General features: G+C 46.5%; 1 protein-coding gene across 1 annotated transcript in view; it reads right to left on the reverse strand.

The window, feature by feature from the left end:
- Positions 1-9,936: 9,936 nt before the first annotated feature.
- Positions 9,937-22,500, reverse strand: part of LOC146616711 (thrombospondin-type laminin G domain and EAR repeat-containing protein-like) — an 18,636-nt gene continuing 6,072 nt past the window's right edge. Inside the window, exons 7-15 of the mRNA XM_085374574.1 lie at positions 21,299-21,430; positions 20,720-20,837; positions 20,529-20,643; positions 19,531-19,714; positions 17,472-17,530; positions 16,514-16,690; positions 11,040-11,218; positions 10,162-10,263; positions 9,937-10,090 (exon numbers count right to left, since the gene is read on the reverse strand). Coding sequence (XP_085230700.1) covers positions 9,937-10,090; positions 10,162-10,263; positions 11,040-11,218; positions 16,514-16,690; positions 17,472-17,530; positions 19,531-19,714; positions 20,529-20,643; positions 20,720-20,837; positions 21,299-21,430 — 1,220 coding nt within the window. The remainder of the gene's footprint in view (positions 10,091-10,161; positions 10,264-11,039; positions 11,219-16,513; positions 16,691-17,471; positions 17,531-19,530; positions 19,715-20,528; positions 20,644-20,719; positions 20,838-21,298; positions 21,431-22,500) is intronic.

The following is a 22,500-nucleotide window of genomic DNA, read 5'->3' on the forward strand; positions in this document are numbered from 1 at the left end:
TTCTTCTTTGGTGCAATACTATAAATACAGTGTACCCCTTTTGCCTCTCCCCTTTTTCTACAATTCCCCTGTGGGAGAGGTGGGTGTCATTTCTTTCCAGCACCTTAAAGCACACATAATTCATATTTAACCACCCTGATGTTTATGATTGCGATTTTAATTCAGTTATTGTCATTATTGAGCCTGTTTTTGTAAGATGTTATAAGTGTGTAGTATGTGTGTGTCATAAATGTGTTTTAGGCGCCATAAATGATAGCATGAATATGTATTCCTTGCTAGCTTGGGAGCTGTGGTGGGTTGAGCTAATCCTCTTCCCCACTGTCTGTATTTGGTCGTAGGAGCTGGAGTGGGCAAATTATTTACTTGGAGGTCTTTCTTTCTTTTACCTTTTTTATCAGGTATGTCAGATTTCATGTTGTTTTTGTTTTATCTTATGTCAAATATGTTACGTGTAAATGCATATTTTATGTTTAATGTAAAAATAAATGCCAGCCCTTTTTCTACAATTCCCCTGTGGGAGAGGAGCTGGAGTGGGCAAATTATTTACTTGGAGGTCTTTCTTTCTTTTACCTTTTTTATCAGACACAACGCAGAATCACACCGGTTACACTTGGTGCCGCTGACCCGTCACATCGCCAATCCGCGATCCACCCCTCCTCCTTCTGCTGCCGCTGTTTTCCCGCCTCCTCTCTGCAGCTGTGTGCCAGAATCTTGTGCCCTGCGCTTTGACTCACAGGTTTTTATATCGATGTGTGATCGATGCCCCGTAATTTGGCTTGCAGGCATCTCTGTCACGTGTGAACTTAAAGGGCAAATACGTAGGTGATCATTTCTGTCACTGTTTCATATTGTTGCCTCAAATTATACAGGCACGGATTGTAATTTTTTTTTCTCTATTGATATTGGCTTTTACAGCCTGTTTTAATTGAGAGGAGAAAACAACATTTTATTTTCTATGGTGTTTTGATTCTTTGATGTTTTTTTTTCTTCTCCCCACATTTCATTGTTTTGTGAAGTTTTGCATAATTGTGTGTGGGGGTTAGGCTCGTTTTTTTTTGCTGTTGAACAGTGATATCTCACTTGGGCCAACATGTTAAGTGAGGAAACTGTGGATAGCGCTTTGCCTGATCTGTTCTCTGCGGGGAGTAATATGACCTTTGGTTTGGGGAGGGGTCATCAGATTGCTCCAAAGTTTTTTGGGAGGGGTAGGCCAGTAGTCCCGGGTATTGGTGCCCACACTGTAGACCAGCCAGTGATGCACTCACCATTAATGCCAGCAGCTAGCTCCACACCAGCTGCTTGCGAACGCCAAACACACACCCAGGCTGTCACTAGTGACATGTTGAGCAGCTTGATCACTGACTTAGCAAAGCAAATTGGGGAAAATATCACATCCTCTCTTAACTCTATGCACCAGCCAGCCCCCACCCAGCCACAGTCTCCCCAGAATGTGCCCTCGAGCTGCAATGACCAGTCCCAGCTGAAGGTTGTTGTTCAGTCAGACACCAAAGCTCCACCATACTTCAAGGGTGACAACACAGATCTATTTCCCATCGGTGAATGGGAGGACATGATGAGATGTTATCTGCACAGAATCAGCTGTGACACAGATGAAGAAATGTTTGCCATATTAATGTCTAGACTAACTGGCAAAGCCAGAGATGTGGTCAAGGTGTCACTTCGTTGCCGCCCTGAGTTGAATCGGAATGATCCTATTACTGCTGTGTTTGACATACTGAGGTCTAACTTCAGCGACTTGACATATTCCAGCCTGCCCATGAAAGATTTCTACAGTACTGTGCCACGTCCAGGTGAGAACGCCATGGATTACTGGATCCGGTTGAACAAGTCTATTGATGCTGCTGATGAGTGTCTCCGCAGGCGCGGCAAGATGGTAGAGGACCCCAGTAGTGAGGTTGTTTCGATGTTCATTAATCACTGTCCTGACCACAGTCTTACGTTGTCTTTTCAACTGAAGGCCCCTGAGGAGTGGACTGCAGCTGAGGTTCAGAGCCGTCTGGACAACTATGTGAGGAAAATGAGACAGTCTAGTGTTTTGTCTCATAATACAGCAAGTCTGTCCATCCCGCATCAGAGCCCTGTCGCTGTTAACAGCCAGCCCCACTCCAGCGGTGCTCAAGCAGTCCCAGTAACACATGAGCCAGCCTCGTATCCTATGCCCTCTGTTCCCTCTGCAGCCACATGTCAGCCTCTCTCTTCTGATGGCATGGTAAGTGTGCAGCAGCCCTCTGCTTGTCCTCCTTTGACTCTACATGTCATGCCCCCATCTTTGCCAGTTTCTGGCCCTCCTCCAGCTGAGCCAGGTGTTCAACAGATGGTAGCACTGTTTGACAAGGTTCTGTCCATGTGCACTGCATCACTAGCCACTGGTCCTAGGTGCCCACAACCCACAGGTCATTCCCATGGGCACCGCAATGCTCATCGTGCTTCGTGCAGAGTGTGTGGCTCACATGAACACACAACCCATGTGCATTGTAGGCTGTACAAGCTATGCCACAGCTGCTTTGACCCTGGACACATGAGGCGTGAATGCCCACAGTTGCACCAGAAACCAAGCGTTTCAGTCCCTCCTCCCACCGATGCTGCTTTAAACTAGCCAGCCCATGTAACGAGAGGGGTAGCATGGGCAGTGTTGATGAAACCCTCAGAAATGCAACAGACCCAGAAGCCATATATGTTAACTGCTGTAGTAGCCTCTCTGATGAGAAGACTGTTATTATGGGTTCACAAAGAGTTGGCAGGGCTAGTGAGTTGTTTTACACTCCAGTGTCGGTCAGTGGCCGGTGTTCCCTGACAAGCATGCTTGATTCAGGAAGTATGTCATGCACACTAAGTGAAGAGGCTGATAGCAAGCTAAGAGCCGCTGGTGTTGCTCTGATTCCGCAGCATATCCCTGAAAATGTGGTGCTGGTTGGTTGCGGTGGCCTTCTCACACAACCGAAATGCATCTATGATTTGGACATTGAAGTATATGGGACTAGGTTTCTTGTACCAACATTTGTGGTTCCTGGGCAAAAAGATGAGCTCATCGTGGGGAGCAATGTGATCCGGCCCATCATTCAGAAGATGAAGGCTGATACAAAGTACTGGGAGCTTATTAACTCCAATTACACTGGCACTGATTGTGAAGACTTCCTGCAGTTGCTGAGCTGTATCTCACGGTGGTCTGCTCCTGTGTTGCCAGATAAAGTAGGTACAGTCAGGTTGCGGAAGAGTGTCACTCTCCTGCCACAAAAAGAATATGTAGTTTGGGGAAAGCTGCCACCTTCTGCCCTCGTGTCTCCAGGAAGTACTGTCGTTGTGGAACCCACGTCAGCCCGTTCCACTCCAAAGAACATAATGGTGGGGCGCATTATAACACCCATGTGGGGAGATCGTTGGGTCCCTATGAAAGTCCTTAACCCAACAGAGAGCCCTGTGACACTTCGTCGCAATGCTAAGATTGCGGATGTCTTTCCTTGTATTGCTGTGGAGGACCTGCCCATCACTCAAGGTCTCTGCGAGACTCTGACTGACCAGCATACCAGTTTTCCCCCCTCATCAGACTCTGTGCCTGACTCTGCACAGCTACTCAAAGATGCTGGGTTGGCTGACATTGATATTGAGGGCTGTGAAGTGTCAGATGGGTGGAAGAGGAAATTGGTGGAGCTTGTGTTGACTTACCAAGATGTGTTCTCTAGAGACAAACTGGACTGTGGTGAGGTGAAAGACTTTGTCCATCGTATCCACCTCACTGACGACCGCCCTTTCAGGCTTCCCTATCGCAGAGTACCCCCGGCTCACTATCACAAGTTGCGAGAGGTGCTGTCAGACATGGAGATGAAAGGCATCATCAGTAAGTCCACCAGCGAATACGCCTCGCCACTGGTAATGGTTTGGAAGAAGTCAGGTGACTTGAGGATATGCACTGACTTCCGCTGGCTCAATGCCAAAACCATTAAGGATGCTCACCCACTGCCCCATCAGGCTGACTGTCTTGCTGCCCTTGGTGGGAATGCTTTCTTCAGCACCATGGACCTCACATCTGGGTTCTACAACGTTCCCCTCCATGAGTCTGACAGACGGTACACTGCTTTCACTACACCTCTTGGCCTGTATGAGTACAACAGACTTCCCCAGGGTCTATGCAACAGCCCAGCATCTTTCATGCGGATGATGCTCAGCATCTTTGGTGATTTGAACTTTTCCAGCCTCCTGTGTTATCTTGATGACCTGCTGGTGTTTGCGCCTTCAGAAGAGGAGGCCCTAAGACGTCTTGAGATTGTTTTCTCTCGCCTGAGGACCAGCAATCTGAAGCTGGCGCAGAAAAAATGTCACTTTCTCAGACGCTCTGTGAGGTTTTTGGGTCATGTCGTGGATGCTGGTGGTGTCTCGGTTGATCAGGATAAAGTGAGGGTTATCGCCAATTTTCAGAAGACTGACCTTATGGATGGTGACGGTTGCACCCCTTCTCAGAGGAAAGTGAGATCCTTCCTTGGCATGGTGATGTTTTACCAGCATTTTATTCCAGGGTGCTCTCGTATTGCGAAGCCACTCTTTGCTCTAACTGCCGGTCAGAAGAGGACTAAAGGCTGCCATGGGAGTCGGAAACCTGGAACTTTTCGCAAGCTCACCCCTCAAGATTGGACTCCTGCTTGTGAGAAAGCATTTGAGGGACTCAAAGGTGCACTCCTCAGCTGTGCGGTGCTGGCACATCCTGATTTTGAGAGGCCATTCATCCTTTCAACTGACGCTTCCATGGATGGGCTGGGTGCTGTCTTATCCCAGGTGCCAGCTGGTGAGGAGAGAGCAAGACCTATAGCCTTTGCTAGTAAGTCTCTCAGCCGCAGTCAGGCCAAATACCCAGCACACCGGCTCGAATTTTTGGCTCTGAAGTGGGCTGTGTGCGATAAGTTCAGCCACTGGCTCAAGGGTCATCGGTTCACTGTCTGGACTGATAACAATCCTCTCACATACATTCTGACTAAGCCAAAGCTGGATGCCTGTGAACAGCGTTGGGTCTCTAAGCTTGCACCATACTGCTTTGAGATCAAATATGTTCCTGGAAAGCTGAACATTGTGGCAGACACCCTGAGCAGGGAACCGTTTGTGAGGCCGTTGGCCCAGCGGCTCCTGTCGGAGCCCTACTTTGAGCTGCTAGAGCAAGTCAGTGGTGTGAAAGATGCCAGTGTCCAAGATGCCTTCCGTTTGACCTGTCAACCTCAATCGATACGCAGTGCTCCACCCTCTGCTGTGCTTGATGTGTCTCTGTCAACTGATAACGTGTCTTCTCTCATGTCTTCGCTCTGTGAGTGGGAGTCTGCTTCTCGCCAGCGTGCAACATCCCTCGCTGGTCACCTAACCTCCATCAGTCCACCTGACTGTGATGTTACTCATGCGCTGTCCCGTGCTGATCTCCTGTCTCATCAAACAGGGGATCCTGTGATCTCCAGAGTAGCCCGCTATGTTGAGCGTAAGCGCAGACCCTCCAGACGTGAGCGCTGTCATGAGAACCAACATACGTTGCGGCTCCTGAAACAATGGGATAAGCTCACATTCCTCAATGGTGTCCTCTACAGAGTCGTGAGGGACCCACTGACCAAACACAAGAGATTCCAGTTTGTGGTACCTGACTCCCTAAAACAAGTGGTGCTGTCTGGCATACACGACAATGCTGGTCATCAAGGTCAACCTCGCACACTCTCCTTGGCTCGTCAGCGTTTTTTCTGGTATGATATGGAGAAGGATGTGCGCGGTCATGTGAGAAATTGCCGCAGGTGTGTTCTCAGCAAGACCCCAGAGCCAGCAGCTAGGGCCCCGTTGGAAAGCATTAAGACCTGTGCTCCACTGGAACTTGTGTGCATTGACTTCTGGTCAGCTGAGGACAGCAACAACAAGTCTGTGGATGTCCTTGTGATTACTGACCACTTCACAAAATTAGCACATGCATTCCAATGCCAGGATCAGACAGCTAAGAGAGTCGCTAAAAAGCTCTGGGATGGATTCTTCTGTGTGTATGGCTTCCCTCAGCGCATTCACTCTGACCAGGGAGCTAGTTTTGAGAGTGAGCTGCTTGCAGAGCTTCTGGTTTTGGGTGGCGTTGCCAAATCCCACACTTCACCATACCACCCCATGGGTAATGGTACCACAGAGAGATTTAATCGCACCCTTGGAAACATGTTACGGTCCCTCCCCCCCAGATGTAAGCAGAAATGGCCGCAGATGATACAGTCCATGACGTTTGTGTATAACTGTACGGCACACGAGACCACCGGCTTTGCGCCATTCTACCTGATGTTTGGGAGGGTGCCAAGGTTGCCAGTTGACCTCATGTTTCGGGATGTCCTTCCTGATGACACCATTTGTGACTATGATACCTATGTCAAGTCACTGATGGATGACCTGCGCTCTGCCATGCTCCGAGCCCAGGAACACAGCACAGTGGAGCAGAGACACCAGTCTGACCAGTACAACAGAAAAGTGAAGGGTCTGCCTCTTTCACTAGGGGACCAGGTGTTGTTGGCAAACAAGGGAGTCAGAGGAAAAAGGAAGCTCTCTGACAAATGGGAACCTGTTGTGTACACGGTAGTTGACTTGGATCCTGCTCTTCACATCTGCCGTATCAGAGACAAAGAAGGTCATGAGCGTGTGGTGCATCGCAACCTGCTCCTTCAAGTTAACTTTTTGCCCTTGGACACAACACTGAATGACGATGCTGCACATCCTGCTGTGAGCGTTGTCAGTGGCCCCGCTGAGTCTGACCTGGATGGGTCTGTGACATCTTTTGGGGGCACAGGAGCTGTACCTCCTGCCACCTGGACTGTGGATTCCGTCTCCAGCATTGGCGAGTGTGATGACCGCACACTATCATGGATCCATCAGCAATCTGCCGCTGACCCGGTCGAAGATGGCGTTCATGGGACCCCTCCCATAATGGGTGTTTCTGATCTTGGTGGGCTGGCTGGTGATGGAGCCTCCCCAGGCTCCCCTGCTGCTTTCCCGTCCCACACTTTTCATTCTCTTGAACCCAAAAATGTGGACGTGGATCAAGGACTTACCACACGTTTTGGTAGAATCATTAAACCAGTTCGTCGCTTGATTGAATCAATGGCTCAACTTGAAACACTCCTTGGTGTTGAACCTGTTCAAGCAGCAGTTATTGATGTGTGAATTTGCTTATTTCTGTATGTTTTTCATTGCTATTGTTTTTGGAAAAGAATAATACAGGCACAGAGTTCATTGTATTTTGTCAGTCTGTGCAGTCTGATAGTGACGCCCATAGATATTATGGCCTGTTTTGTGTGGTGTAAATGGCACCTCATTTTGTCTATAGAAAGTCCTGGGATCTTGCTAGGCGCCGAGCAGGTCTCAGGTCTCTTATCCTCCTTGGAGGAAGCTATGTTGCTGATCTAATTCATTGTATATGCGATGTGAATTTGTTTGAGGCCACTGTATCTGTTATTGTGGGTTTATATTTTTTTTTGGTGTACCCTTTAGGATTTTGTGTAATTCTTGGGGGGTGAATGTAACAGAGTCATAAATAACATTGTTATAATTACACAAAATGTGTTCTAAACCCCCAAACTTCTCCTTTTATACCTGACTTTTAGGACCTCCAAGCCTGTAGTTGTGTTCATTATCAGTTAGAGCCCCTCCTCATTCTTTTCTTCTTCTTTGGTGCAATACTATAAATACAGTGTACCCCTTTTGCCTCTCCCCTTTTTCTACAATTCCCCTGTGGGAGAGGTGGGTGTCATTTCTTTCCAGCACCTTAAAGCACACATAATTCATATTTAACCACCTTGATGTTTATGATTGCGATTTTAATTCAGTTATTGTCATTATTGAGCCTGTTTTTGTAAGATGTTATAAGTGTGTAGTATGTGTGTGTCATAAATGTGTTTTAGGCGCCATAAATGATAGCATGAATATGTATTCCTTGCTAGCTTGGGAGCTGTGGTGGGTTGAGCTAATCCTCTTCCCCACTGTCTGTATTTGGTCGTAGGAGCTGGAGTGGGCAAATTATTTACTTGGAGGTCTTTCTTTCTTTTACCTTTTTTATCAGGTATGTCAGATTTCATGTTGTTTTTGTTTTATCTTATGTCAAATATGTTACGTGTAAATGCATATTTTATGTTTAATGTAAAAATAAATGCCAGCCCTTTTTCTACAATTCCCCTGTGGGAGAGGAGCTGGAGTGGGCAAATTATTTACTTGGAGGTCTTTCTTTCTTTTACCTTTTTTATCAGACACAACGCAGAATCACACCGGTTACATAAACAAGCTTAATTTAAGTAACTAAACCTTGGAAGACAACAAAAACTAAAGTACTTTACTTGTACTCTATTGCAGTAGAAGTGACGATTGGTCCTGGTTTTTGATTCTCAGAATAATCCTTCTTTCTCTGATTCTGGCCTCAGCGCAGGGTCAACCCCTCACTTCATCGTCCGTCGTAAACTGGCTGATTTAGCTTCTCCTTTAGGTTTGAACAGCAGGGGCGGGTCTTCCTCCTTTCTATTATATCATCCAGATCCATCCCGTGTTTCCAGCAGCCCGAGCTCTGGGCTCACAGGATTATTGTACATACAACGAGGTCATTATTACAAACTTGGGTCATGTTTAATCAGAACATCTCCCACAGGAACAGGAAACACATGACTGGAAATATGGAAGAAAAACGAAGCAGGTCCAGGTAAAGGGAAACACAGCTAGCTGAAATGAAGCGGAATGACCCTTTAAGCTGGCATTTCAGCTCAGCAGATAAAGAGGAAATATCCGTCTCTGCGTCGAGCTTCTCACCTTCATATAAATGAAAATATTCAGCTTTTTAAAAGAATTTATTCAATGTGTAATTTATACATCAATCAGCAAATGAGCTAAAACATAAATAACTGGAAATTACATTTCAAAACACAAACATGCAAAATATTTTCAGTGAAAGAACTGTCAGAAAAAAATATCCACAAATATGAACAAATGTAATAAATAGAGTAAAAAATGCCCAGAGTGTCAGAAAACATCATATTTATTAATGAAACGTGAAGACTGAATGAACCACACGTGTAAAAACAAACTGCTGAACAAAGCAGAGAAAAACACTTGAACATGTGGAGAGCTGATGGGACGGACATCTGGACCTCCACCTCCTACGATAACTGTCTCTGACGTCTGTCCACCGACAGACCAGAGACGCAGACGGGCGGGACAGGAAGCAGCGGCGTGCCGCTCTGTCTGATGATCGACTGAACCCAGTGACATGAAACGGGTTCCCTCAGAGTCTCTGAGGGAACCCGCAGGGTCCCATCTCAGGCCTCGTTTCATTTTTGTATATATGTTTTTGTATAAATAACATTGTGAGAACATGTTTCCGGTTAAAGGCGCCTTTATGCAGACGACACGGTGCTGAGATGTGTTTCAGCTGCAGGAGTCACTGGAGGTTTTTCAGTAAGCGCTCCGAGATCTCTCAGCGTTGGTGTTTTCCTTTAGGAGGAGATATTCGTGTATCCGGGTGAATGATGCTCTTTTGTTTAGAGTGCTTATTGAGCACTTGGTGGAAAATCTGAAGAAGGCTGAGACCTGTCTGTTTTTAAGTTTCATTGTCTCAGTGATATGTTCACGTCCATGATTCAGGGAAACGGGAGGTTCTCTGAGTGTAATCAGCTGACTTAAAACTGGACAACTTTCATTTTTGAGTCATCTGATGATTCATTTCTGAGGTTTATGGCTCATACAGGGTCAGAGAGGCACTGTCCTCGTCAGCAGAGCTTAATGTGACTCGATGTCCAAACAGCATAAATGGATCTTTAATCTTTGGGGTTTTCATCGCTGGATTTAAATGATGTTCTCCTCGGGATGAACTCAGGATTCAGCTCACAGGAAGTTCAGTCCACTGAATGATCACATGACCTCAGAGGAGTCTCTCCAGGATGGTTTCACTCAGTAGTTCCTCAGTTTGAACACCTTGCTGAGCCTGGACTTGGCGCTGGAGTAGATGAGGAAGGAGCCTTCGTCCGTGCTGAAGTCCTCCCAGTCTCTGCAGCCGAACGTGGGCAGGCTGTGGACAGGAACGAAGCCCTCGTAACCCTGCCACCTAAAATCACACACAGAGGTCACCTGAGCTCAGGAAACACGTCACACCTGAGCAGATGAGCACTTACGCACCTGTAGACAACGCTGTTCAAAGAGTACGAGCCGCCGTCGTGAGAGTTCGCCACCACCAGGAACTTTTCATCTCCGATGGTGAAAAACTCCCAGTCCAGCGCACTGAACACACGAAGGAGGAGAACAAGACGACACACTGTGAAGAGCAGCTGTTTCTGGGATTTTTACAATGAGCCTCTTTTTTAAAATATATTTACGTTTTCAGGTCTTAAATTAACTGAAGAAAGTCCCGAAAAACAAAGAAAAAAAAGATAACATGTTTCTACAGCTAAGCTTAGAAATCCTCAAAAATGTCCAAAAAATGACTGTTATAGTTCAAAAACAATAAAAAAATAAAGTGGAAAAGAAAGGTCATCAATATCCTCACAAAATATTATGAAGTATAATAAATATAAATGAACACACATGTGCACATGAATTAATATAAATATAATAATATGTATTAAAAAATTATGTTCATAATATTTACGAATATTTATGGAATAATAAATAAATATAAAATAAAATAAAAAATCCAAAAATTCAAAACTAACAAAATCATCAAAAAGTGATAATAAAAAAGAACGAATAATGCAAATATAAATAATTTAATAAAGATATAAAATACTATGAACAAAATGTTGAAAAGTTATTAAAATGTGTTTTTTAATAAAATGTAAAAGATCTCAAACGAATGAATAAAATTCCAAATGAAACCTTAAACAAACATCAGGCCTCTCGGTGCTGATGGCTTCCTTTTAATGATCAGCAACGTTTCCACAGTGACTTTGAAATAAATGTTATTCATCCTTTAATCTTCGTGCTGCTCCTTTAATCTGCAGGTAAAAGCAGGAAGTGTATCTGAAGACATGTTAAATGAGCCCAGGTGTGACGCTCACCTGTGTGTGAGGATGTCCTGGAAGCGGATGAAGGTCTGTGTGAGCGCGTTCAGTTCGTACACGGTGGAGTTGATGCTGTAGACACTCGTGCCACGATCAGGGATCTTCTGACTGTTGGCGACGGCGAGGAAAAACCTGCCGTCGATCTGAAACGGCTCCCAGTCTGTCGCTCCGACTGTCTGCGGAAAGAAGGGGACACTCAGAGAACCAGGGTACGAAGGGTAACCCTCTGATAATCCTACACTTGGTGGGAGGGGCTTTGACTGCAGGAGTCCCTTCAACGCTGCTTTTAGTGGAGAAAGAAGAACTTCTCCTTGGCATGGTGGATGCTGATTGGCTAAACTTGGAGAAAACAACCACAACACGCTCTGTTTTCAAAACTCAGGGAAGCCAGAGGAGATGGAAAACAACAAGCAAGAACCAGAGTGACTCCCATCACCCTCTGGAACACAAACTTGGAGTAATCAGGACCCTACACCACCGGGCAGAACATGTTCCCTCTAAGCCTGAAGGGAAAAAGAAGGAACACACACATGTAAAGGAAGCACTCAAAACGTGCGGCTATCCTAAATGGGCGTTCTTAAAGTCAGCAAAGAGGCACAGAAAAGAAGACCAGACACCAGCGAGGGAGGATAAGAAGGACAGACGCAACAACACTGTCATCCCCTATGTAGTCGGTGTATCAGAGAAACTCAGGAGAGTTTTCTCCAAGCATGACATCCCAGTGTATTTCAGACCCAGCAACACGCTCAGACACAAACTGGTTCACCCGAAAGACAAAACCCCAAAACACAAACTTAACAATGTGGTGTATGCTGTACAGTGCAGCGAGGAATGCCCAGACCTCTACATTGGAGAGACCAAACAGCCACTTCACAAGCGCATGGCACAACACAGAAGAGCCACCTCCACAGGACAAGACTCAGCAGTCCATCTGCATCTAAAGGTCAAAGGTCACTCTTTCGAGGATGCCAATGTTCACATTTTGGACAGAGAGGACAGATGGTTTGAAAGAGGAGTGAAAGAAGCATCTATGTCCACTGTGAGCGACCATCTTTGAACAGAGGCGGGGTTTACGACACCAACTCTCTGCCATCTATAATCCAGTTTTGAGATCCTTCCCAGACGCCTTAACGCCCACTCACATCCTGGGCCATCTGACCTCAGGAATTCGCATGATAAGGTGGGGCCAGGTTTCACAATGAACACACCCGAAACTCTGGCTGATTGGGACCCACGCCCAGTTTCCCACCTTGGCTCAGGCGATTAGAGGATCATCAGGGGTCCTTTTGTCCCTCTGTGGGGGGAAACTCCCACTAGGTTTATATCTGGGACTCTCCACCATTTGACCTTAGAACTGAAGAAGCTTCTCGGACGAGAGGTGAAACGTCTTCAAGCAACTTAAAGAAGTCCAGACGCTTTTCTTTGCAAGCTGCTTTGACTACGATGACCTGGATGACTGAGAACCTTCACAGACAACCAGAGTGATGCTAAAGCTGAGTGCAAGCAGACCCAGCTGCCTGATCGTCAGGAGGTAACCGGAGCATCATGGCCTCCGTGTCTACCTGGATCCCTGTGTGATCGGACTGGGCTGGTTTTCACTCCCTCTGCTTAAATGGTAAAGGAAACAGGGTCTGTGTCCTCGGCAGGAGAGGGATGTGTGACAGCCTCAGATTTATAACGTTAACTGGTGACAGTGTGAACACACAGCTCACGTCATTAGGATGAGAAATGAGTCCATCAGAGGAACAGCTGAGAGTCAGAGGCTGAGGCGGTTTGGACACGTGCAGAGGAGGAAGAGTGGATATACGGGACGAGGATGATGAAGCTGCTGGGCAGGAGGAGAAGAGGAAGATCTGCACTGCAAAGAAGCTTAGCGCACACAGCTGTTAGGGTTAGATGAAGATTCCAGCTCATGTGCAGTAAGTGTGACCAGGATCAGTCACAGGGAAAAGCATCAGTTGAAAGTAGGTGTTTTCATCCCTGCTGCCTCCACTCGGGTGGGTGAACAAGTGTGTCTGCATGAATGTCAGACGTATGTGGGAAAGAAGAACTCGTCTGACTGCGAGGATGAGCCTTCTATCATTTAAAACACCAATGAGCACTGTGTAATCTATTACTTTGAATAGAGTAACGACTCCATCACTGCTTGTGAGCGTTGGGCTCACTGTACACACTGATCCATCCATTTTCTTCCACTTATCCACGGCAGCAGCCCAAGCAGAGAAGCCCAGACCTCCCTCTCCCCAGCCACCTCCTCCAGCTTGTGCCAGGGAACACCACGACGTTCCCAGGCCAGCCAAGAGATATAATCTCTCCAGCGTGTCCTGGGTCTGCCCCGGGGCCTCACCCAGGAGGCATCCTTGTCAGATGCTCAAACCACCTCGACTGACTGCTTTCGATGTGAAGGAGCAGCGGCTTAACTCTGAGCCCCTCCCTCTCTAAGGGCGAGGCCAGCCACCCTTCAGAGGAAGCCCATCTCAGGCCGGGCCCGGGGAGCGTCTGGTGGACTTTGGGATTCACTGACACATCACAATGAACTAAGGAGGCAGCTTTTAAATGAAGTCATAATTCAGTGCTTTATACGTTACTGTGAGACTATGAAACGCTCTGCTTCGTGCTGCCTGTGTGCAGCGGCTCGTGCAGCCTGCAGGGGGAGCTGGCGAGGTCTGGCTGGGTCTGATTGGAGCTATTTGCGGCTCCATTAGTCGTGTTGATGTCTGAGCAGTTTAATGCGTGCTGTGCCGGCTGTCAGCAGCTGAATTACAGGTTCAGGTGGTTTCATGATGCTTTAACATGTTTTTGTGGTTTTCAGAAGCAATAAAAGTCTTCTTCAGCGCAGCTGGAAACCCCCTCGCACACACGCATTAATTACACTGCTCTGGTTTCCTGTTTCATCTTTGACATCAACAGACTGAAAAACATATTTTCATCAGCGTAAGATGATTTTTATGACCTGCTTTCATGTGCACATCTGTCACCACATTAATGTTTTAAACAAGCAGCTGCGTCTGTGCAGGCATCGCTGTTTGCCAGGCTGCAGGTACACAGTGCTCATCATCATCACCACCTTCACCCTGAAACCCCACACACTGACTTTAATAAGACCGTTATCTTTGGTTGTTGTCACTGCAGGAGCGAATGATGCGACGGGTTCTGGGGAGGAGGAGCTAAAACAACTCAGAGCGGGGTCGAGAGTAATGGCAGCAGGTAGGTGTGAGAGTAAGTCAGCTCCAGGTGAACCTGAGATCACGCTAACAACACTGAAGCTCCAAGACCCTGCAGATATTAGGGGCGGGGCCTGTTTGACTGACCGGTGGATGGCGACACAGGCGGCTGTAGCTGCTAGCTTCACCTGAACTGGACCTCTGCACCGTGTTGACATCATGTGACCAGTAACATGGCTGTACTAACAGACCGTCCAGGAAGGCGGAGCGGCAGTTTGGTGAGAGAAATTTGAGCATTTTGATTGGATGTTAGCTGATTACTCACACTCTTCCAAATATGGTAAATTTTTCCAAAAAACAGCTAAATGAGGCTAAAACGGAGGCTTCAGAGAGCGTGATGTCACAATGGATACATCCACCATAATCCAGAGTAAGCGAGGTGAGGACGATCCAAACAACCTGCAACGTGCTCCTGTGATCCAGGATCAACGACGACCAAAAAAAACACTGAAGCTCAGAAATTAAGGGGCAAAAACACAGAAATATCAAGTGTGGCTGGAAAACAGCGTTTACCTGCAGAGGCACACCTGCACCAATCAGAGCCCGGCTGAGAGCGAGGTGTTTCCCTGAAGCTGTGAGTCAGCGTGGTATTTTTACCAGCCTGTGATTTGCGGTCGGGCAGCGTCACGCCGCTGCTGTTATCATGTGACTCACTGACAACATCCTCATTGTCATGTCTGCTCTGACATCTGCCAGGACTCACCTGGACAGGTAAGCAGCACCGCCCCAGCTAAAAACATCCTGAGGGGGGCGCTGTCCCGAGTTCATCCTCTGAAGAGGACGCACAAGATGAAACAATCCTGTGAGAATAAATGTGAGCGGACATGTTTCACTGTCCGCGAGTTCAGTGTCACAATAAAATAATCCTTTAAAGTTTGGCTCATATCGCTGAGTTTCAATATGTAGGATGATTAAACGATCCCAGATAATAAAAAAAGTTTAATTCATCAATGAAAAAGATCATTATGTGACAGAACTTAATAGATATGAGAAAAAATATCTTTCTTCTGAAATGTTTGTCATAAATCATTCATGTGCGAAGAAGCTACGTCTGTCACGTGTCCAGGTCTGCCAGACAGGAGACGCAGCATCTCAGGACTTCCTGCTCCATTAAAAATAGAAATAAAAATAATAAAAATAAAGTCTCATTTTTAAATGTTCTTGTCTGTAATTCAATCAAATAAAACAATCTACAGTTATACTGATAATCTCCATAATCAATCAAATCTATGTCTCTCATGTTCATCACTTTGACCTGCTGACAGGTCCTGCAGATTTATCAACTCAATCTTAGTAATCGGTGCATTTACTCGAATCCTGGGAGTTGAGAATAAAGAGATCGGTGGGGCTGTTCTCACAGCTGTTACAATAATGTTCAACATCCATGTTAGCAGGAAGTTAGCGAGATAGTAAAGATGACACACCACGGTGGTTAGCTGCAGAGCTGTGGTTAGGCTAATGCAAACAGATTAATTAATCTGCTGCTGGTTTGGATTACTCTGTGAAAACGCCCTGATCCTCAGCTGACACACCTGAGCTTAAAGACGTGCTGCACGTGACCAGAGCTGATGAACAGCAGGACGAGCGAACGCGTCGGTTTTATTAATGATGCAAACAGCCAAGGTCAACAAGCAGGCAGATTACTGAGTACAGATGACTTCATGTTCAGGAAACGTCTCTGGAGGAGGGTTTAACCAACCACGAGCCTCACAGCTGAGTCCAGCCTGCTTTGTGAACATGCTTTCACTGTCAGTCATCTACAGTCACCCACTGGTCGCTGCATCAGTGCTAGGAAACTAACCGTATATAAAAGAAGGATGTGACATCACCGCTGGTTAGTGAGGTCATGCTGCAAAGCCACAAACTGAACGTTATTGCTGTCACCGTGTTTAAAACCAGAGGTCCCTGGTGTGCAGTAGATCTGACTCGGAAACTGACCGATGCTGCATTCTCATTGGCTAATAACTCACCAATGACCAAACCCTATGTTGCTGTCCTCTGTGACTGTAACTGGACGATAGTTTCCAAAATGAGCTTCATGTTTCATTTACAGCTGAAACATGAGGGAAACATTCACTGAGCTCGAGTCAGCTGAGCAGGACACTCACAGACAACCAGAGGAGTCGCCCCCTGCTGGCCATTAAACGTTAGTGCACTTCCTCTTTGGTGTAACATTTCAGACCAGGAAGGTAAAAGGTTTACGAAAGCCGACGGTGGGGAGACCCTGAAAGACAGGCAAACACTGACCTGGATGCTCTGGAAGGTCTGGAAAGAACCATCCAGCCAGACGTAGATGGTGGAGCTGATGATGGTGGTTCGACCGTCAAAGGTGTTGGCCACCACCAAAAAGTGGTACGGCCCCACAGTAAAGAACTCCCAGTCGTAGGCTCCGGACGTCAGCAGAGTCTGGTTCACCTCAAATAGCTGCAGAGACAGGAGGGACGGGTTAGGACCGAAAACACGAGGACAGAGACGATCAGGAGCATCTCCTGAAGACCTTCTATGACTCTGTTGTGGCTTCTGCTATCTTTTATGGTGTGGTCTGCTGGGGCGGCAGCATCTCTGCTGGGGACAGGAAGAGACTGAACAGGGTGATCCGAAGGGCCAGCTCTGTTCTAGGATGCCCTCTGGACCCAGTGGAGGTGGTGAGTGACAGGAGAACGGCGGCTAAGCTGTCATCCCTGTTGGACAACGTCTCCCACCCCATGCAGCAGACTGTGACAGCACTGAGCAGCTCCTTCAGTGGGAGACTGCGGCACCCACGGTGTGGGACGGAGAGATTTCGCAGGTCTTTCCTCCCCACTGCTGTCAGACTCCATAATAAAGACTTTAACTGAACAAGCACACACATCCATACATATGCAATAACACTAAGTGCAATAATCCTTTCTGGCATCGTTGTATTTTTACTCAGTTGTATATAGTATTTGTATTTGTATTCTATTTTTATCTTATTGTATATTTTTATTCTATTTTATTCTACTGTATATAGTATTTTATTTTGTTCTATTCTGTACAGTTGTGTACTGTATTTATTCTTATTGTATTCTAATTTTTGCCTCATAACTTTTGCACTGTCCACTTCCTGCTGTGACAAAACAAATTTCCCACGTGTGGGACTAATAAAGGTTATCTTATCTTATCTTATCTTATCTTATCTATAAAGGACAGGAGAAGATCTCATGTTGTGACTGAACAGCAGCACCTTTGTGTCGGGGTTCCACCTGTAGATCACACTGTGGATGTTGTGGTTGGAGTCTCTTTCTGAGGACACACAGGGACACATTGACATGATTTCGACACTTCAGTTCTCGTCCATGTGATCACAGAGTAAAGCCAGAGAAGTGCATCCAGCTTAGAAGAACGAGTCGTCTAACAACGAGAAACACAAAACCCATCACATGAAATCTCCACGGAGATTAGCCTCAACAAAAGGGAATCACCGTCAGCTGCATCTCACACCTTCATGTAATCTGATTACATCTCTACAAAACCCTGGAACTGAGTCTCTATTTGTTTTTTGTACCTGACCAACACCAGATTATCTTCAGGAGCAACCTTGGCTAATTTCTTTTCAGAGTGACTAAGATGATGGACTCTGATCTGCAGGACCGTCCAGCTACCAAATGCTCAAAAAAACACAGGTCTGCGAATCACTGTGGCTGTGATAGAACAGACTGATGGTTTGGACTGTGCTTGGTGCAAAGACACAACCTCATTCAGTTTCTGTTTCAGGTATTTTACCCACAGACTAACATGTAGAGATGACGACGGACAAATAACATGTTTGACCAAACTGTTTGGTTTACGGTTGAGACGAGTTTCTAATCTTCACCCTCGGTATGGAGCTCTCAGAGCTCTGTCACTGTTTGTTTTCCACGTGTTAAAAGCTGAGTCGTGCACAGACATTGCCATATTAAAGTTTGTCGTTGATGCTATCTGAAGGGTGTGTGTCAGTACTCATGGAGGTACCTGCAGGCCTAAACCTGCCCACTTTAAAGTTCTCTGCATGCAGACCGGAGGTTTCCTGGATGCACGTTTGTGAGAGGGATTAGCATCCATGAAGTGAAAATAATCCACGTGTTTAGTGATCCTGGTTTGTCCAGTTACAGTTTGAGTTCTGTGAAAATGAAGGAAAGAAATTCCTAAATGGTTAAAACAGTCATGGCGGTGATGTTCAGACCTGTGACTCGAATAAAGTCTCATTCAAAATCATTTCATCTGAGTTGACTTTTTTCTACAACACAAATGTATTTGAGTAAGTTTGGATAGTTTGGTTGGAGACACGACTGCAGACGACCTGTTTTTAAATAAAGACATTAAAATATTCTTGTAAATGCAGAAGTTTGAGGTTTGAACCATTAATGAATCTTTAAAATATCCCGTCTGAGTTTTCACAGCCTGCTAGCAGCTAATTATTTACCCGGCACAAAAGTCCCTTCATAATCTGCCAGTTTTTGCTCGTTTCATGTATTTAGCAGATAAAGAGGACAGAAAATCAAAGTTGGCCCATTTATATCGAACGTGTTGGTGCTGAGGTGATTTCGGCCGGTGCGCTGTGACTTCACCATCATTCAGAATAAACACGAGCTCAAACAGAGAGACGGCGCACAGAGGTGTGTGATCTAACCACAGTACACCTGCACAGCCTCAGCCTCAGGAGTGTTTTATCTTTACAGGAAGTGCACACATGAATGTGTTTGAAGTGTTTACACTGACGAGGAGATACGAGCTCTTCAAAGCTCCTGTTTGGTCAGGTGGAAACCTCGTATCTCCATCATCAAAAAGCCTCGTTTTAACCTTTAAACCCATCAGAAACGACCGGCTGCTCTGGAGCTCCTCATCCCGCTGCAGAGACTCGTTAAACTCAGATACTTCCTTCACTGCGGAAAATACCCTGAACATGAAGGAAAATCAAATTGAACGAATAAATACTGCCGATCAGGAACGTTTGATCCTGAAAGTTCATCTTTGATCTGGAAATAAAAAGAAAAGTTTTATTAAAGGTTCTGTTTGCAGCATTTTTATGCATGAAATGCTTCGTTGGCCTCACAGACTGCAGGAGAGGGACATCTCGGGGCACAAAGAGCCGACGCCACTCTCCATTTATTATTTTTAAATTTTGATTAACTCGTGGCCTGATGATGTTCTCCTGTGGAGACAACAATGAGCTCTTATCCTGGTTTTGTGTGATGCCCCAGCAGCTGCAGTGATCCATTCATTTAAAATGAAAAAGACTGCATTACAGTCCACTTCCTGTTTACCTCGTCTGTGATTGGCCACGACCAGGAAGCTGTGGTTGTGAATGCGAAAGGCCTCCCAGTCCTGGGCAGTGTGAGTCTCCAGAGTCTGATAATGGACGAAACGCCGCCGCCGCCGATGCCACTGATAGATGACAGACCGCTCAGACCCCGCCTCTCTGAAGTTTGCCGCCACCACGAGAAAAATCTGAAGGACAGAAACACGGAGATGGATTTGGTTTAACATCACAGCGCCGAGCGGCCCTGCTCAGCTTTCACTGAACGACGACTCACAGAAGTCTGTGTGCGCTGCAGTGACCTCTGACCTCTGCAGAGACTGTTCCTTTACACACTTCTCTGAGTTAACAGGACTGAATACCTGCACACAGCTGTGTGTGTGTGTGTCACACACTGTGCAAACAAGGCCAACACAATGTGCACACAAGGGTTCAAAGAGAATCAGCCTCAGATCTGTTTGTCCTCCTGTCCTCCGCCCTCTGAGCTCCATCCACTCCACGACTCTCAGCTGCACCACCGGATTTATTAATCATGTTTTAAATGTTCTGCCTGTTTCGCTTGATTAGATCTGATCCCTCTGGCCTGATGGCACTTTGTGTTTTCTGTCTGTGACAGAAACAAGCTGCTTCGTCCACCGACGTCCACGCCAAGGACCGCACACGAGTGTGATGTCAGACAGTATTGATTTTATCCAACAATAAATCGCATGATGGCACAAAGACATTTAGTTTCTATGGTAACAGCCAACAGAAGGACAGTTAGCGATTAGCTATAACTTCTCTCTGTTGTCAGCATGTTTACGTCGTCAGCTGACGCTCATCTATACAAAACACACGACACACAGAACATACAACGATCCGTGACTGTCGCAGTGACAGTGGGAGCTCGTGTCGTGCATCAGTCACAGCAGCACGGTGCTGGCTGCTCGTAGGCCGTGGGTGGAGCTAAGCCCACAGCTTTGTGCTGAGCTCCTTGTACTCCTCGTCCATGTTGGAGGCGCTCACCTTGTTGTCGATGGTGAAGTGTTTCCAGGATCGAGCCTCCTGAGTGCTGATGTTCTGGTAGAGCTGGAAGGAGGCGTTGGTCCACCTGTAGATACCTGAGCCGGACCGAGAGTCCCTGCCAGGGGAGACATGAGGGTTAGACTGAGAGGACAGAGACTTGTCCACAGCTGTTTCTGCTGCCGTGTTATTACTTGTTGGCTGCAGCCATGAACAGGCCCTCAGACGGGATGGAGAAGACCTCGACGTCCAGGGTCTCTGAGCGGGTGTACAGGTCCTGGTAGTCCTCCACGTAATCCAGACGCTGCTTAACTGCACAAACAGGTGATACAGCTTACATGGACAGACACGTCGCAGGCACATGGCATCATCGTCAAACCAACCCCATCCCAGCGCTACGTTCACATGAACCCTCCTACACTCTGCTCCACCCGCAACAGCAACTCAGGAAAAGTTTACTCTTCTCTTTACAGCAGACAAGTTAATATTATACCAGATCCTCTAAAATCATAACAATGTGTTCCTTTCTGGTTTGGTTCCAGAGGAGCTTTTTTAAAAACCTGAACCGTTTAAAATCATCATTTCTAATTTCTTACATACAGATTTGGCATCATGTCTATTTAAAACAACGTTTGTGATGTAAAGATTTATGCAATAAAATGAGCACCTCCTAACACAGAGTAAAATCACCCTCCTAATATAATGTGTTTTAGTCACATGACCCTGACATGTCTGAGGTGTGAGCGGTACTTCCTGTGTACGTCCAGACTCACTCTGCAGCAGCGTCCTCCAGCTCAGCCCGTCACAGATGAACAGACCCTTCCCCTGAGCATTGAACCACAGCTGGCCCTGCTCCGGCCTCGAGCAGGGAGGACGATCTCCCACAGTCACTCTGGCTTCGGCCTCTGAAACAGGACAGAGCGAGGGTTACACCTGAGGAGCGTCATGGGAACCGAGGACATGTGAGCTCCTGATAATAAGCTCCTATGTTTAACACTTCATAACAGCACACGATCATTTTATTGGCTTAAACCAAAGCAAACTTAAAAAATCTCTGAAGTACCAAAGGATGGCAGATTCACAGTTTCCTACTTATTCCTGTTGTTCAGGACCTCACTGTCGTCTACCTGACTGAAACCATCAGGCTCCCTCTGAGCCGCAGTCACAGTAAAAACTTACAAACATTTTTTCAATGAAACAAACATGTAGCAGAGAGCGCACATCAAATATAACCCAAAGAGCTCCAACAGCACAAACACGTCCAGAGGCCACGCCCCTAATAATGCAAACTTTAAACAGGTGAGTTATAAAAACATCCTCCCTGTACAGGTGTTATGAAGGAGAAACGATCCACAGAGACCAGTCTGTTTATTTCTGGTGAAGCTTTAACATGGGAGTCTATGGGGACTGACTCACTGCTGCCTCTGCTGGATGTTAGAGGAACTGCAGGGCTAGAGCCCTACAGTGAAACATGGTGGGGGGTAAACAGGGCCCCTGATCATTCGCTAGCATGTTTCTCTGCAGCAAAGCTGGATGTGGAGGGCTCGGCTGGAAACACGTGCCTGTGTTCCTGTTAGCAGCTGCTTCAGTCTGTGCTCGGCAGATGAACACGCAGGTAATGAAGTGAAGGTTTCCATTTAACATGTCTGTGAAGGTTCTCAGTCATCCAGGTCATCGTAGTCAAAGGAGCTTGCAAAGAAAAGCGTCTGGACTTCTTTAGGTTGCTTGAAGACGTTTCACCTCTCATCCGAGAAGCTTCTTCAGTTCTAAGGTCAAATGGTGGAGAGTCCCAGATATAAACCTAGTGGGAGTTTCCATTTAACCACAAGAGATGAGTCCTCCATGATACATCAGACGTCTTCACCTGAGGGGCAGCCAGATCCAGATCCAGATCAAACTGCCACCACGTTACCACAAATGATGCAGACGTGCTCAGATAGAGCCTGACTCTAAAACAGGAGCTCTGCTGTGTTGT

This window comes from Diplotaxodon limnothrissa, linkage group LG16 (genome assembly GCF_057381915.1).
Source record: "Diplotaxodon limnothrissa isolate DT_005_m linkage group LG16, D_limnothrissa_male_GT1.1, whole genome shotgun sequence".
In the NCBI taxonomy this organism is placed as follows: domain Eukaryota; kingdom Metazoa; phylum Chordata; class Actinopteri; order Cichliformes; family Cichlidae; genus Diplotaxodon; species Diplotaxodon limnothrissa.